This window comes from Propithecus coquereli, unplaced genomic scaffold (assembly GCF_000956105.1).
Source record: "Propithecus coquereli isolate 6110/MARCELLA unplaced genomic scaffold, Pcoq_1.0 Scaffold142, whole genome shotgun sequence".
Classification (NCBI taxonomy): Eukaryota; Metazoa; Chordata; class Mammalia; order Primates; family Indriidae; genus Propithecus; species Propithecus coquereli.
In genome coordinates, this window is record NW_012138525.1 from 989,634 (window position 1) to 1,005,879 (window position 16,246).

A 16,246-nucleotide genomic window follows, 5' to 3' on the forward strand; every position below is an offset into this window, starting at 1 on the left:
ATTTGATGTTTTGATACTGTATAATGAAGTATTTCAACATTTGGAAGATCTAAATAACTTGGTGAAGCAGTATTTTCTAAATGTCCAATGTATGATGTTATAGAATTGTGCACAGGTAAAAAGTGTATTCGCAGTGTAAGGTAGGCCAGTGGATTTTAACACAGTATGAAAAGTTAATTTATATGGTTTCAGATTCTATTTTGTAAATAACTTTTAAGAAACTACCACAGTCAAGTTTTGGTGTAATATCAAAGATGATTATCTACAATTATTTGAAAAGTCTGTCCACATATGTTTACTTTTTGCAACTACATATCTGTGGGGCTCCAGATTTTCCTCATATACTTCAGTGAAAATAACATGTTGCAACAGATTGAATATAGAAGTAAATATGAGAATTCAGCTGTCCTTCGTTAAGCTAGTATTAAAGAGTTGCAAAAGTGTAAAACAGTTCCACTGTTCTCAGTAAGTTTATTTTTGTTTTGGAAATATAGATATTTTTCATAAAAATATGTTAGTTACATTGACATGTAATGGACTTGTTATTTTTAAGAGAATTAATAAATGCTTTTTAAATCTCTCAGTTTTAATTTCTAATACAGTAATCGGTAGATATAACCACGTAAACAAAAGCTCTTGGGTTCTCAGTCATTTAAGAAGGCATCCTGAGACCAAACAGTTTGAGAATCACTGGGCTAACCTTTAAATTCTTTACAATATGCTAGAGAACATGTACAAAGCTTTTTGCCTTGTGATATAAATGATACTTATCTTTTCAGGAAGAGAGAACAGATTCTGCAAGGCCATGTCTACATAGACAACACCATCTTCCGAATGACAGAGGATTAGGTAAAATCTTTGGGTCATGATAGGCCTTGCTTGTCTCTTCTAATTGGGTTATGTGTATTTGAAAACAAAGTTAAGTGGAAACAAGGAAATTCTGGAATACCATAAAACACTGAAGCCCAGAGATAATGAAACAAGTAGTGAATTCTAAAAGCCAACCACATAATAACGTGAAAAAAGTGCTTTTAAGTTATTGCAATAAGGTACCTGTAAGTATTTTGAGCTGGTCAAACTATATGTTTTTATTTGTTTTTGGAAACATTAAGAACTGAGAATTTTATTTTCTATGGGATTATATTTGGCACCTTTCATTGTATTACTTATTACATCTTAGCCTTTTATAGTAGCCCAAGGAGATAGTCACTTCCAGCCTTCTCTGTTGAGCAGGAAGAATTATTACAGACACACTCTGTTACCATGTGAGCAGTTTTACACTTACAGGCATTACATTGTTTTTCTTTGACTTCAGTTGTCTTTGTTTCTCTTTAGAAGAGCCACTCGGCAGCAAAGGTTCTGTCGCTCTAAGTGACCTTCCCGGGTTTCTAGGTGACCTGGCCTCTGAAGAAGATAGCATTGAGAAAGATAAAGAAGAAGGTAATGCGTGTGGGGTTGCTGTGAGGTGGAACTTGACCCTCCTTTTGCCACACAACTGGGACTGCCTGTCACTGCTCACAGGCTTGCTGGCCTTTTCTTTTCTTGGGGGAAAAAGATGGGTGTCTTAGCATAGGACCTATGTCAGGTAAAGGGATGCCACTTTTTATCGCCCATCTGGGTGGCACTGGCACATGGCAGCACACAACCCAAACTGCCTGGCCTTTCCCAGATTGGATATTTACTGGGCGTTCTCTTGTTTCCCTTCCTCCTCTCAGCTGCAATATCTAAAGAACTCTCTGAGATCACTACAGCAGAGGCTGAACCTGTGGTTCCTCGAGGAGGCTTTGACTCTCCCTTCTACCGAGACAGTCTCCCGAGTTCTCAGCGGAAGACCCACTCAGCAGCCTCCAGTGCTCAGGGTGCCAGCATGAACCCTGAGCCTTTACACTCCTCCCTGGACAAGCTGGGGCCTGACACACCAAAGCAAGCCTTCACCCCCATTGACCTACCTTGTGGCAGTGCTGACGAAAGCCCTGCTGGGGACAGGGAACGCCAGACTTCTTTGGAGACCAATATCCTCACTCCCAGCCCTTGTAAAATTCCACCTCAAAGGGGAGTGGGCTTTGGAAGTGGGCAGCCTCCCCCTTACGATCATCTTTTTGAGGTGGCATTGCCAAAGACTGCCTATCACTTTGTCAGCAAGAAGACTGAGGAACTGTTAAAGAAAGCAAAAGGAAACACTGAGGAAGACTTCCTGCCCTCTACCTCCCCCATGGAAGTACTGGATAGACTGATACAGCAGGGAGCGGATGCACACAGCAAGGAACTCAACAAGTAAGGGACACGAGCCCTCTTCTCTGTGTTTAAACATCCGTTCTATTATAAAATACAGAAAGCATAAGGGTGGGAATAAGAATGGTTCTTCATGTTCTCACCCAGAGGCACCAAGCTCTCTTCTGTTGTGTCAGATGTCCTTCTAGTCTGTTGCCTTTTCATATATGTGACCACGTGTATTCTCTACATATGCACATTAAATTGGGGTAATTCCTTAGGATAGTGGTCCATTTCAAAATGGGTCTTTTTTAAATATAGGCTGTTCCACGAGGGCACTCAAGTGCTTTCATTGTTGCTCTGAGCATTGTAGGCTAAAATTAACGTTGTAGTATTTCAAAGAATGTATTTGTCGCAGTGTTCCCCTGTCTGGTTGTAGATTATTGTTACTTTCTATTTTGGTATCTTATTTCATTAGGTAGAAGATAAAATCATCAGCATTTTATGCAAGTCGAAGTGGCCCGACAGCCCCTCAGAAGCACACGAGGTTCCTTAGAAGGAAATCTGAGACACTGTTTTCAGTCCCCCGTTGTGACCCTTTTCAAAGCATATTCGGGGAAGGGATAAGGGAACTAGTCCAGAGTTTAAATCCTTTGCCGTTTCAAAACCAGTGCTTGGGAATGTTAGCTTTTATTTTTCTTCTGTGTAATAGTTAAGGTGGAATTTGACAGAGATTGTAATATTTAAACTTCCTTTTTTAAACATGAGATTTGGTATAGTCTGAGGTAAATTGCCTACTTTTTCCTTAAACTTGGTGACAGTAGCTTCTCAATAGAGAGCTGCCGGTGTGTTTCAGCAGAGGGTTGAGAGCAGCTCTCAGTGTGTTTCCCACTCAGTTGCTTTGGAGAGCCGACCCCAGCATTACCTCAGCACTGGGCTTCCCCACCGTGGAGACCTGGTCTTAGGCACCGGGGCGCCTGCTCATTCCATCCACTGGAGGGCTTCTCCTCTAACTCCGTGTGGATTTGGAGTTTGAAACTCTTTTATGCCATTGCAGATTTTGACCACAAGGAAGTGATCTAACCTTGCTGCAAATAAAAGTCCAGATAAGTTTTTTTCTAGGTAAGATTGGTAATTTTATTACTCAAAAACTTTCTTCCTAGGTTGTCTTTACCCAGCAAGTCTGTCGACTGGACACACTTTGGAGGTAAAGTTGTTACTTTAGTTCCAAATCCACCCCGTATGGTTCTGCTTGCTCGTTGCCTTTTCTGCCCTTGAAAGAGATGCCCTGTAGGAAACAGATCTCCCTTGGCTGCTGCACCAGCTGGCTTATCTGCTTGGCTGAAGGATCTCAAGTGTTGCAAAGTCAGCGTTTCTAATTTTTGAAAAGCGGCAAGTACCGGGTGCTTGAGAGTAGACATGCAAAAGCGCAGACTCTGCTCCAGGCTTCCCTAGGAAGGCCCAGGTGAAGGGAATGGTACTGGGGAGTCTTCTTGGCAGGGACAACACTCCAGCCAGGGAAGGGCCTTGAGAAATAGAAAGGGAGGTCTGAAATGTGTGATCCAGGTGTGTGGGAAAAAAAATAAAGCTCTCAGAGAGTCATCTCACATGATAAAACCTTTGCATTCCTTTAAAAGGGAGACAGGTAGTAAATATTCTCCCCACCCCACCCCCCAAGGAATGACTGTTGCCAGAAACTAAGTGGTCATTTGCAAAGTGAGTGGTGATTTGTTTTTTTAAAAAATTGTGTTTCTTAAGCTAAAGAACACGTGGGTGAAGGGCTTGATTGAACGATATGTAAAAGGCATTTCTGCTACCCTCCCTCTGCTTTAAAATCAGGCTCTCCCCCCTCAGATGAGATCCGTACCCTCCGAGACCAGTTGCTTTTACTGCACAACCAGTTACTCTATGAGCGTTTTAAGAGGCAGCAGCATGCTCTTCGGAACAGGCGGCTCCTGCGCAAGGTGATCAAAGCAGCAGCTCTGGAGGAACATAATGCTGCTATGGTGAGGACTGGGGAAAGGAGGACTTCAGCGTTTGTTTTGTTTGGGTCAGCATGACAGCTTGTAAAGAGTAGCAGCCAGGGAGGTCAGTTCCTAGTCCCAGCTCTGCACACAGGTATGGCTTGGGGCAGGCCACTGAGTCTCTGAGATTAAGATACGAATGGCAAGCTCTTGGAATTCCCTTGTAGCTCTCAGAAACCATCGGGACGAGTGACTTTTTTGTATGTATGTTTGTTTGCTTATAATTGGCTGTGATGATAAAAGGGTCCAAAGATTATTTTATTTCTCCACATGAAACTTAAGCGTGTCTGGTATAGCATGTGTGAAGCCAATCAGACCTGGAGTTTGAATACTGGCTCTACTGGTTGTTACCTTAGAAAAGTAATTTGGCCTCTTGAAGCCTGTTACGCATTGTATAAAATGGAAATAATAATAGCAGCGCCTACTTTTTAAGTTGTGATGGTTAAAAGAAATCAGATCAGTAAGCATCTGCTTAGTGTTTGGTGGTTAGGACTTTTGAAAATATTAGAAGCAAGTTGATCCCTGAGAAAGGTTCTTTAAGCAACTTATGATCCATTTGTTAGTGTAAAATTTGGAAAATCTTGACCTCAAACCAGGTAAGACAGTAGTGAGCGGTCATATTTTGGGTCTGTAGTTATAGTTCCAGGGTAGCTTATGATTATTTAGACGAAGAAATGTTTGCAGTGTGTATTAAACTCAAGCATCACTTCCCATGTTGCAAGGCAGCTAAAATGATGACATTTCTGGTCTCTGCTAGAAAGATCAGTTGAAGTTACAAGAGAAAGACATCCAGATGTGGAAGGTTAGTCTGCAGAAAGAACAAGCCAGATACAGTCAGCTTCAGGAGCAGCGTGACACTGTGGTAACACAGCTCCACAGCCAGATCCGACAGCTGCAGCATGACCGAGAAGAATTCTACAACCAGAGCCAGGAATTGCAGGTATGAACTGCACCTCCAGGCAGGGCCAACCAAGAGAAGGCAGGGAAGCAGTGGGGAGGAGGTCAGAAGTGTTTCCTTAGTGTGGTCACCGTGTTCAGCTTAAGTAAGTTAAGTACTTACCTTACATGGCAAGTGTATTTTATTTCAGATAAATCTTATTTAGGGCAGGGGTTCCCCAACTTCCTTGGTTCATAGCTCCAATCTTTCCAGTCATTAAGTATATCTAAATAACTTAGTGGATATTCATGTCCTAACAACTTAGTAGCTGTTTGGAAATAATACATATAAATTTAAATTTTTTTAAAATTTTATTTTAAAATAACTGCAATTACTCATCCACATGTATACCTCTGGGGCACAGCACAGAGTCTCAGACCTTGAAATCAGAGTGGACAGTGACACCTTGATTTCATATTGGTTTTCCTGTGGTGCTTTTTATCACAGCTTCACAAAGACACAACATCATCCACGGGCACACACACCAGCTAATACTGAACGGGCAACTCCAGCGAGTTAGTAGTTCACAGAGTGTCCAACAGGTGTTGCTGTTTTCCTTAAAAATTTAAAATAATCTCACTGCATCCCTGTGAATTTGCTATATAGCCCCAAGGCTCTTTGGTGCACAGTTTGGGAGCTGAGCATCTAAGGCCTTTTGTTAAACAGTAAGGAACTCAGAAATCAACCATAACTTACTTTTTTAAAACTAAAAAGTCAATCCTGATGGCCCAAGGATAGTAGAGCAGTTGAGAACTAGGCATTCCCAATTCTCTTGGACCAAAGGCCAGTAGGCTCATGGTCTAGCCTGTCACTGCTGCTGTGACTTCACATCCACATCTCTTTGGGTAGACAAAGCTGGAGGACTGCAGGAGCATGATTGCGGAGCTGCGGATAGAATTGAAGAAGGCCAACAACAAGGTGTGTCACACCGAGCTGCAGCTCAGTCAGGTATCTCAGAAGGTAAGAAATGAGGCAGACCTGTATCTGTTCAAACACCGTTTGCTGACATTCTTCCTTCAGACAGGACAAGTGCATTACTTGAGTGTCTGTGTCAGGGGTTCCCAACAGGGAATGATCCTGCCCCTCACCCCCAGGACACTTGGCAATGTCTAGAGACATTCTAGACTGACGTTTTTGGTGCTACTGGCATCCAGTGGGTAGGGGTCAGGGGTGCTGCCAAATATCCTGCAATGCATAGACAGCCCCCGACAGCAAACACATATCCAGCCTAAGCCATAGTCTGTGTGTTAATATATCCCATGGAACTCTTTCTTCATACCTTGTTTATATAAATGTAAAAATTTGGGGGGATTTTTGAGCTGTGAGTCCTCCTTTGGGATTCACTGCACTCTCTATACATCGTTTACTCGAGACTGGGTGGGTTTTCCCTAGGGCTTTATCCCACCGGACCTAACGTTCCTGCTTTGGTGGTCATAAATACCTGTCTGTCTTCTCCAGGTATCCTGTGGGGGTCAGTTTCGATGTAGTGTATCTGTGCTTCTTCCCCTTTGCAAGGCACAGTTTTAAAGTGCATTTCTGTCTGTTTTTATAGCCACTGGGTGCCGTCCTCCCCACCTGCCATTATGTAAGGGAATTTAAAACTACGGTAGTTGTTTATTCTGCCCTTGCATTGAAATATTATGCTCTTAGCTGGGTCCTTGTTTAATGTTTGTGTGCTAGTGCTGTTAGAGTTTTTACTCTGCTTCTGTATGTTTTTTGGTTAGCTCTCAAATAGTGAGTCAGTCCAGCAGCAGATGGAATTCTTGAACAGGCAGCTGTTGGTTCTTGGGGAGGTCAACGAGCTGTATTTGGAACAACTGCAGAACAAGCATTCAGACACAACAAAGGTATGCCGGGCTCAGGGAGCCAAACCTTAGGGGTGATGTTCTTTGGACCCAGACAGTATGTCTAGGGCGCATCATTTGAGTGGCTTTGTGACTTGTTTCCTAAAGATGGAGCAACGGCTCAGGTCTACTCCCACCTCTTCTGGCCCAGCAATACAAGCACGTTCCAGCCATCATGTGAGCTTGTTTCCCTTTGCTGGGTATAAGAGAAAGCACCTAATGATAATTGGTACAGAGTAGATATAAAAGCGTTTCTTTTCTCTTCCCTGTTCCCTCTTTAAAAGAGTGAGAGAAGGAAGGATGGGGAAGCAGTTCTGTTTAACATACCTCTCAGGACTGTGGGTGTATATTGGTGTACATGTCATTTTTTTTCTGCCTCTTAATGTTGAATTTCTGCAGATGGTAGTTCAGTCCTGGCAACAAGGCCAGCATTGGAATGGTCTTAGGTTAATTAGTGCCTCCCCAGTGGTGTTGAGGCAGAAGTTTTATGTCACTTTATAAATAGCCTCAGGTAATGTTAGTGAATGAGTCGGGAATAGAATTTTAATAGTAAATGCTCAGATGCTTCCTGTCACTAACTTTTCCATCACACACAGGCCTTCCTTTTAGGACTTCTCATGCTTGTGCTTTATAAAGTGCCTTTTTTGGCCAAATGTAGAGTAGCCTTAGAAGTAGAGATGTAATTTCCACAACAGAGTTACTCTTTATTCCCAGCTCCTCTCAGATCTCAGATTCAGACTACCTGTAGAAGGATGTTATATGTGGAACTTCCTCTAGAAACCAGCTATCACTTATTTTGAGGCATAATGGCTTTGGTAAAAGAAAAGGCTGGGGGTAGACCTAAGGGACAAGAGACAGATCGCTAAGGGACAGGAGACAGATCACTTGAGGCCAGGAGTTCGGTCCAGTCTGGGCAACATAGCAAGACCCTGTCTCTAAAAAAATCCCCAAAAACAAAGGCAAACTAGCCTAGCTTAACAATGAGGAATTTTATTGTTTCATTTAACAAGAAGTCCCAAGGCAAGTGAGTTCCAGGTTGGTCAGGTTGGCAATTCAGAGACAGCATCACAGGGCCAGGCTCATTCCACTCTTCTGTGCCGCCTCGTTTTATCCTGTCGGCCGGGTCCTCTGGCTGGCTGGCCTCATGGCTACCAGGTGTGTGGCACAGGTGTAGGTATCACAGGCAGACGCGGTGATGCCCACAGAAGGGGAGACCCTCTCTTCCTGTGGGTCTTTCTCAGCAGGAAAACCTTTCCCAGAAAACCTCCACACATGTCCCGTCTCTCTTGTCATCCAGGACTGTGTCATGTGCCCATCACCAGCCCAGTCATTGACTTGAACCAGTCAGGTTTTGCCCTGGACCTGGAGCCAGGGTTGCTCTTGTTCTGTCTTGTGGAGGAGGAGGGGTGGGTGTCTCAGAATCAGGTGGGGAACGGCTGGCAGGGGTTGGGCAGAGCACCCCCTGAGGTGGTTGTGAGGGTTAGTGAGAGGGCACGAACATTCCTGGTTTGATACCTTGTGTGGTCAGCCGTGGATAAGAACTATCGTTTATGACAAAAGTCGGCCATGTTCACTTAACCTGTGCTGAAGTCTGGTGCCATTGGGCACAGCTGGAACGGCCACATTATCTGGCAGCCGGTTCTGAGCACCTGCCCCGAGGAAGCATTGGGCCACCATCAGCTCCAGGCAGGCGCGTCCTCGTGAAAGCTCACCTCCTCCTCGCTGCTTGGGTTTTACCCTCTTTTTTAAAAAACAAATGTATGGCAAATGTTATGTTATATACATTTTACCACAATAAACACACCTACACAAACGTAACACAGGATTGTTGGAAAAGTATCCTTTCCACCTTTTTTCTGAGCATTAGTGTGCACTTGCTCTGGGTTTCAAGCTGTCCCATCTGTCTGCAAGCAGGCCGTCCGCCGCAGCGTGATCAGCAAGCCTTGTCAGGTGCCTAACCTCCCTGAGCACACCTGCCCCGTTTGTGTCGCATGCTCTAGCTTTACTGCAGCTGGTGTTAGGAGACAGAGAAAAATACAAGAAAAAGCAAATGATCCATGATACCACTATATTGAAATTATAACTGAATATTGGCATAGTTTCATTTGGTGTTTTGCAAATGTATATGTTTGCATAGTTGATCATACTGTTCACACAGTTTTGTAGTCTTTATCTTTTTATTGATACCATATCATTTTTTAAAACTTACAAATATAAGATGTATTTTAATTTACTTAACTATTTCCCTGAAGACTTACTCTGTTTCCAGGTATTTGCTCTAATAAATGTTCTGTGACGACTTTCTGGTGTGCAAAATGTCTATTCACATTTTAAGTGATTTCTTTAGGATTAGATTTCTAGGAAGGGTTACTAGGATAATACTTAACTGTCAGAAGAAAGTTCAGAAAGTTATATTAGTTTATATTTTTACTGTCAGTATACTAAAGTGCCTTCTCAAAGCTTATTACATTGTTTTTTTCAAAATGGATACAGCATGTTCCTTTTTTGTAAGTACTAATTCCAGTCTCCTTCTTAGGAAGTAGAAATGATGAAGGCTGCATATCGGAAAGAATTAGAAAAAAACAGAAGCCACGTTCTCCAGCAGAATCAGAGGCTCGATACCTCCCAGAAACGGATCTTGGAACTGGAATCTCATCTGGCCAAGAAAGACCACCTTCTTTTGGAACAGAAGAAATATTTAGAGGATGTCAAACTCCAGGCAAGGTAACTTTCATCAGGAAAGGTTTTTGCAGTGATGTGTTTTTATCTAGTGGAACTTCCATATTCTGGGCTGGTCTGTATCTTTCAGAGGACAGCTGCAGGCCGCAGAGAGCAGGTATGAGGCTCAGAAAAGGATAACCCAGGTGTTTGAATTGGAGATCTTAGATTTATATGGCAGGCTGGAGAAAGATGGCCTCCTGAAGAAACTTGAAGAAGAAAAAACAGAAGCAGCTGAAGCAGCAGAAGAAAGGTAGGAACAAAGAGTTGCATCGGTGGCCTTGGGATTAAGCTGCCACTAACGGAACGAGGACTGTGTCACCTGGTGTTGGAAGCAGATGCAGCTGCTGAGACAGGACTGCAGCACTCGGCTCCCTCCACCCAGAGCACCACCCTGACTCGCCTTTCCTCAGAGTGTCCAGCAGTCTTTCCATGTTCCTTGTCCTGGCCTTGACTCACTGGACATGGCCACAGGAAGCGTTCATATTTAAGATTGCCACCCAGCATCCCTGGTTGTGACTTAGTTTCTCTTGATGAGAGCTCTTGCTTGAGTATGCTGTTACACAGCAGAGCGGGCTTTCAGAATGCAGTGTCAGTGTGAGCAAGTGCCAGTGTAATTCGCGTCTCCCAAACGTGGGTGCTGCAATCACCAACTCCTTTTGTCCTCCCTGGATTTCTTACAGGCTTGACTGTTGTGATGATGGCTGCTCGGATTCCGTGGTGGGGCACAATGAAGAGGCATCTGGCCACAACGGTGAGACCAAGACCCCCAGGCCTGGCAGCACCCGGGTCAGCAGTGGAAGCAGAGGAGGTGGAGGCAGCAGCAGCAGCAGCAGCGAGCTTTCTACCCCAGAGAAACCCCCAAACCAGAGGGCAGGACCATTCAGTAGTCGGTGGGAAACTGCCATGGGAGAGCCCTCTGGCAGCATCCCTACAACTGTTGGCTCACTTCCCAGTTCAAAAAGCTTCCTGGGTATGAAGGCCCGAGAGTTATTTCGTAATAAGAGTGAGAGCCAGTGCGATGAGGACGGCGTGACCATCAGTAGCCTTTCTGAAACCCTAAAGACAGAACTGGGCAAAGACTCGGGTGTGGAAGCCAAGACTCCCCTGAACCTAGATGGCCCGCACCCATCTCCCCCAACCCCGGACAGTGTTGGACAGCTACGTATCATGGACTACAATGAGACTCATCATGAGCACAGCTAAGGATGAGGGTCAGTCAGTGTTACCTTGCGTATTATTGGCACAGAACAGGAGGCGTGAGTGCACGTTTCAAAGCTTTCCTGTCCCAGGGTCTGAGTGGCAAGTTCACGTGGTGGAAATGGGATGGGGTCCTTTTGACAGCTGACTGAATGCAGAATGGTGTTTGGATCTGGCATTGAAATGCCTCTTAACCTTCCCCTTGACCCACCCCCAAACCTCTCCTCCATTTACCTAGCAGTGTGTACTAATCCGAGGCCAGTTTGCGTTCCTCAGTAGCTTTATTTTCTTCCTTCCCCCCCAATGGTTGCGTCCTTTGAACCTGTGCAATATGAGGCCAAATTTAATCTTTGAGTCTAACACACCACTTTCTGCTTTCCTGAGACTCAAATAACTGGGTTGGCTCTCGGCTAGACCAGGCAGTTGTGGCATTGCAGCTAAGTCTGGCTCTGTCCCTTCCAGGAGGATGTAGCCTACAAAGCTGATTGTCTCCACATGAAAGCTTTTATGCGAGGCTTTTTCACTGCTTTTCGATTCTGAAGTTCAGCATCTAAAGCAGTAGATCTAGAAAAGCAATGGTTTATTCACCCTTACATTCTTTTGGTGGTTCTGATAAGCTTCCTAGAAAGTTCTGTGTGAACAAAAGCCTGTTTGAAAAATCTAGAGCTGGCACTGGGGAGACCACACTTACACTTTGGGAAAGCTCTTGTCCCTTCTTCCCCCACTACCTCTTATTTATTTGGTGTTTGCTTGAATGCTGGTACTGTTCTGACCACAGGCTGGTGTGTAGGTGGTAAAACCTCTTCTCTGCAGGAGGCAAGAAGCGGTCGCTTGGAGATGTTGCCAGAGAAGCACTTGTGCTTGAGGAACTCCACCTCCAGGCTGATCTCAGCTCGGTTAGATCCTCTCTTGTCTGTTTGCCTCCCTTTGTGTTCACACATCCTCTTGTTTATGTCAGCTTCTTTGTGACACTGTGGCAGAAGGGCTCTGGAGGTCCAAAGAGTTTCTTCAGAGTTTATGTGACCATTGTTTCTCAGGCTGTTAGTGTTGCCTCATTATAGTAGGCTCTAGGCCACCAAAAAGGGAGGGAGCAGCTTTTTCATACCAATTCCAGCTCTCCAAGGAGCTTGATGTTGTCCCACTCTCCCTCGTCAGCAATGGCAGAGTAGTGTAAAGCAGAGTCTGGGAGAATGTTGACAAAGGCTGACTGTGTGTACCCACTGGGCTGTCCCCACATGCTCCTGAGAGGTGACACCAGTCAGAAAACTGGCAGTGGCAGAGAATCCAGACTCAACAAATGCTCCTGAAATAAATGCTAGAAGCCTAAGAATTGTTGCCTAGTGTTCCAGCTGAGGCAAGGAGAGAGTTGGTAGGAAAGAGCCAATGATCTTGGTTTTCCTGCTTCTGTTCTTTCAGTAAAAAGAATAGAACGGTTCAGTCATAAAGAGATAAAAGAAACTGTAATGGTACGAAATTTTACTGCATACGGAAGCTTTCAGCACATGAAGGTAAAAGTCTTTTCTTTTTTTAAATATGGCAATAAATATTCTAGCATCCCCAGCTAAAGGGAACTAGACCGTTAGAGACTTGTGTCACCCTGGCTGTACTGGCACGAGACCTGTTCAGGGTGGGCATTCTCGCTCTGACTGATTCCCAGCCCATGGCAGGGCATGTCCCCAGTTGCTCTGCACCCAGCACAGGCTGGCCATGGCCGCTGGATGTCCAGCGTGGAGTGTTGGTGATGCCACACGTTTAATTCAGCTTTGTCCAAAGGAAAGCTTAAAATCTAGTATATTCTGGTTTCCTGGTTCAGTTTTAGAAAAGGAAAATGTGAACAAATGCAGAAAGGGAAAAAAAATGTCATAGGTTAACTATTGAAACTGGCTTTAATTGCTTTCCCCTCCTCAAGCCTGAGAGATCTGTGCCATGGAACAAAGGTACCAGGCACTTAAAGCCTTGCCTTAACTGGCAAAGGAAAGATGCCAGTGTAGAAAAGAAAAAAACACTTTTAGAAAACGGGCAGATTGTAAAAATACAGGGAAGAAAGGAGGCAGCATGGTAAAGTGGACTGAGGCCCAGGCTGAGGTTTTGCAGACGCCTCTGTGCCCAGGGCCCTCGGCACTTGCCTGCTGCCTGCGTGTCCTTTACAACCAGGGCGACCCGGGAGAGCTCCAGTTCAGGTGCCTTTGATTTCTAGGAGGCTGTGGGTTTTATTCAACCAAGGCTGGGGGATTGAGACCTGGAGTCATGGTGAAGTTACCCAACCTAAAACTTTAGGCTTTTATGTTGTAATGGACCCCAGAGTCAATAGTAAGGTTTTATTTTGTTTTAGAAGCGATAAACCTGACGAGAATCCATGGGTCACTTGATCATGCTGCAGTGAGTAGCTCAAGGAAGGAAAGGTGGTAGTAGAACAACTCCTGAGAGGCAGTGCAGGCCTGGGCAAAGGCATTAGAACAGTTAGTGTTAAGGCAGAGCCTGTCTTGAAACGGAGTAAGCAGCTTGGTATTTGTAACTGTCGGGATTGGATGGGCTCCGTCCACGACTCCCTGTGAGCAGGCAGACCTGTCTGAGCTGTTTGGCCAGTGCACATAACCTGCCCTCACTCCCCCTGACACTACCCAGCGTCAGCCCAGGCCCTGAGAAGACTAGAGCCTGCTGCTCGTGCAGCACAGAATTTGTTCTAAAAGAAGCACTACGGATATTGGGGGGAGGGGGGCGAAGGCGACAGGAAGATGCAAAGAAAATGGGTTCCTGAATCTCCTACAGGTAAATAAGCACATGGATCTCTGTTTGATAGAACTTTTACGGATTTTTCAAAAGCTTTTGAGAGGGTTCTGCCATGAAGTCTATAAAAATTGTTACTATGGAATTGGAAGAAATACGTGGTCATGAATATAAGAAAACTGACTGAAACCTAAAGGTAGGAGGTCAAGGTCATTTCTTGGATCAAGAGGTTTTAAAAAATGTACTAGGACCAGTGTTACTAAGGCAGGTGGGCAGACAGTGACCTCGCTAGGTTTGCCAACAGTTTTTCAGGAAAGAAAACTGCCCAACCTTTGGGAATAAGCTGCAGAAGGTTCTTACTAGGCTCTGTGAGTGGAGAGATGATAGATGAGCTACTTTGTGAGCCAAAATTTATGTGCTGTGGTTAGGGGGAAATAGTCCAAACTATTCATAGAAGGTAAACGGCTGGAGGTCCTGGAAGGCAGTGACAATTAGAAAAATTAGCCCGCCAGCCTCGTGGCCAGAGAGGCCAGCACATCGCTGCGCATAAGCAGAACAACAGGAAACAAAGTCCCAGGCTCTCGTGCTGTCCCTGTTTGTGACAGCACATGTAGTTGCCAGTGTGTTTTTGAGAAAGATAAAACTCTAGCAGTTGTTCAGAGTATGCATGAAATGGTCGTGGGGCTGAAAGGATCTCTGTGAGCTGGACCACAGAGGCTCAGACTCGCAGTTAAGAATAGAAAGCTGGGTATGTGTGTCTGTGTAGACAGTAGAACCGAAGTATGTTGTGACTAGCCAATGTGAATTCTACCAAATACTAGAACATACCACTTGCAGCCAGAAAGAACTGAAAAACAGATAAAAGTACTGCATGACAAAACTGGGTTTTTCTCACTGAAAGCACTATGGGGCAGGAGGACGTGTGACGGGCTGGAGGAGGGTCTGGGCAGAGTGAAGCCTCGGTCTGGGGCTGGGTGGAGGAGGGGTGTCGCCCATTCTTCGCGGATACTCCTGGATAGTGGTCCCGGGAGAAGCCCGGTCCCACCCAGGAGGCTTTGCCTCTCCTGGAGGAGAAAGCTGCCCCGTGTGCGATGACTCGTGTCGGTGTTCCTTGTCTGCTGCGTCTTCGCTCTGTGAGGTACATGCTTTAAAGTTGACCTGCGATTGAGTAGGAAAATGTATCCAGTCTGAAGATGTCCGTGTCTGTTTACATCGAGTTCTGTGTGACACATGCCCCCTGACCCCTCCCCCAGATCGCTGCAAAGTCATTGATTGCACTTGATTAAGTTTCTGTCTGTAGGTAAAAAAACAAGTTTAGATTGGGGACTGGCCCCTAGGCTGCTGCTGTGACCCTCGTCCCCACGTAGCTCCTTTCCCTGTCTGGGACTCTTCGATGTGCCCAGGGGATTGTGTTTCCATTTTTTCCACACTGTCCTACAGTCTGTACCTGCTCACCTGAGAGGAGAGTGGCTGTAGCTACAAGGGAAACTGCCTGGGATAGTTGAGCACCTCCACCCACAACTGCTTTTGGTCTTAAAATGAGTAAATGAAGGCAGAGGAGCTTTCTCCCCTCTTCCCAGTGCCACAAAATTATCCATCTTCTGGGATAAGTAGGCTGCTTAACCATTGGAATAGATCTTTTAGAGGAGAGACCCTGAGAGTTTGAGAACCCCCAGACCCAGCCCTCCCTCCCCTTCCCCACCTCGACACAGTGTTTGGACTGGAGGGTACGGTGCTGCTCTGTGTAGCAAATACTTTGGCTTATCAAAGAGGCAGCCAGGCATTTTGCACTAGGAAGAATCAGTGATCACTTTTCAGAAGACTTCTATGGACCACAAATATATTACGGAGGAACAGATTTTGCTAAGACATAATCTAGTTTTTATAACTCAATCATGGATGAACCATATGTGGCTAACTTGCAGTTTAAAGGGGTCCCATCAGCGAAAAGAAACAGGTTTTTTTTAACTGACTGCTTTTGGTTAAATTGAAGAAAGTCATCTCTTGTCAAAAGGCTTAAACTTTCCCACCTTGATCTTAAAAGCATGTCAAACAATCCACATCAGATGCCATAAATATGAACTGCAAGAGAAAATGGTACAATCTTAGTGAATGGGAATTGGAATCAAAAGGGTTTGCTGTCCTTCTTAGAATGTTCTAAAATGTCAAGGCAGTTGCTTGTGTTTAACTGTGAACAAATAAAAATTTATTGTTTTGCACTACTCTGCTGTGTTGACCTGGAGTGACTTATGCTGGCCTTGGAGACTTAGAGGTGAAGTGCAGCACTAGTCGAGGGATACAGAAGCCTGAGGGTCTTAGCTTTGAGTGGCTGGAAGAGGGGCTGACAAATAATAGATCCAAGCTTTTGTCTCTAAGTCCCGTTTTGTTCTGGTAAATTATGTGGCACACAGCCCCAAATCCTATCTTTATCTGCCTCAAATTCATGCTCTTCCCCAAAGAATGGCCAAGTGGTATGTTGTGGGAGAGGGTGACTTGAGACTGCTCTACCAGAGAAAGCCCCAAAGCCAGGGGGCCTGCAGAGTCTGCGCTGCCCCGGACTTGCCTTTGGTGCTTGCACTCCTAGG

At 45.0% G+C, this 16,246-nt stretch overlaps 1 protein-coding gene across 1 annotated transcript in view; it reads left to right on the forward strand.

Annotated features, from left to right (window-relative positions):
• The window catches only part of TSC1 (tuberous sclerosis 1), a 52,169-nt gene extending 36,285 nt beyond the window's left edge, over nt 1-15,884 (forward strand). The window contains exons 13-23 of the mRNA XM_012639825.1: nt 780-849; nt 1,336-1,440; nt 1,716-2,274; nt 3,375-3,418; nt 4,051-4,217; nt 4,993-5,175; nt 6,022-6,132; nt 6,897-7,019; nt 9,553-9,740; nt 9,826-9,987; nt 10,418-15,884. Coding sequence (XP_012495279.1) covers nt 780-849; nt 1,336-1,440; nt 1,716-2,274; nt 3,375-3,418; nt 4,051-4,217; nt 4,993-5,175; nt 6,022-6,132; nt 6,897-7,019; nt 9,553-9,740; nt 9,826-9,987; nt 10,418-10,940 — 2,235 coding nt within the window. The 3' untranslated portion in view covers nt 10,941-15,884. The remainder of the gene's footprint in view (nt 1-779; nt 850-1,335; nt 1,441-1,715; nt 2,275-3,374; nt 3,419-4,050; nt 4,218-4,992; nt 5,176-6,021; nt 6,133-6,896; nt 7,020-9,552; nt 9,741-9,825; nt 9,988-10,417) is intronic.
• Nucleotides 15,885-16,246: the final 362 nt, after the last annotated feature.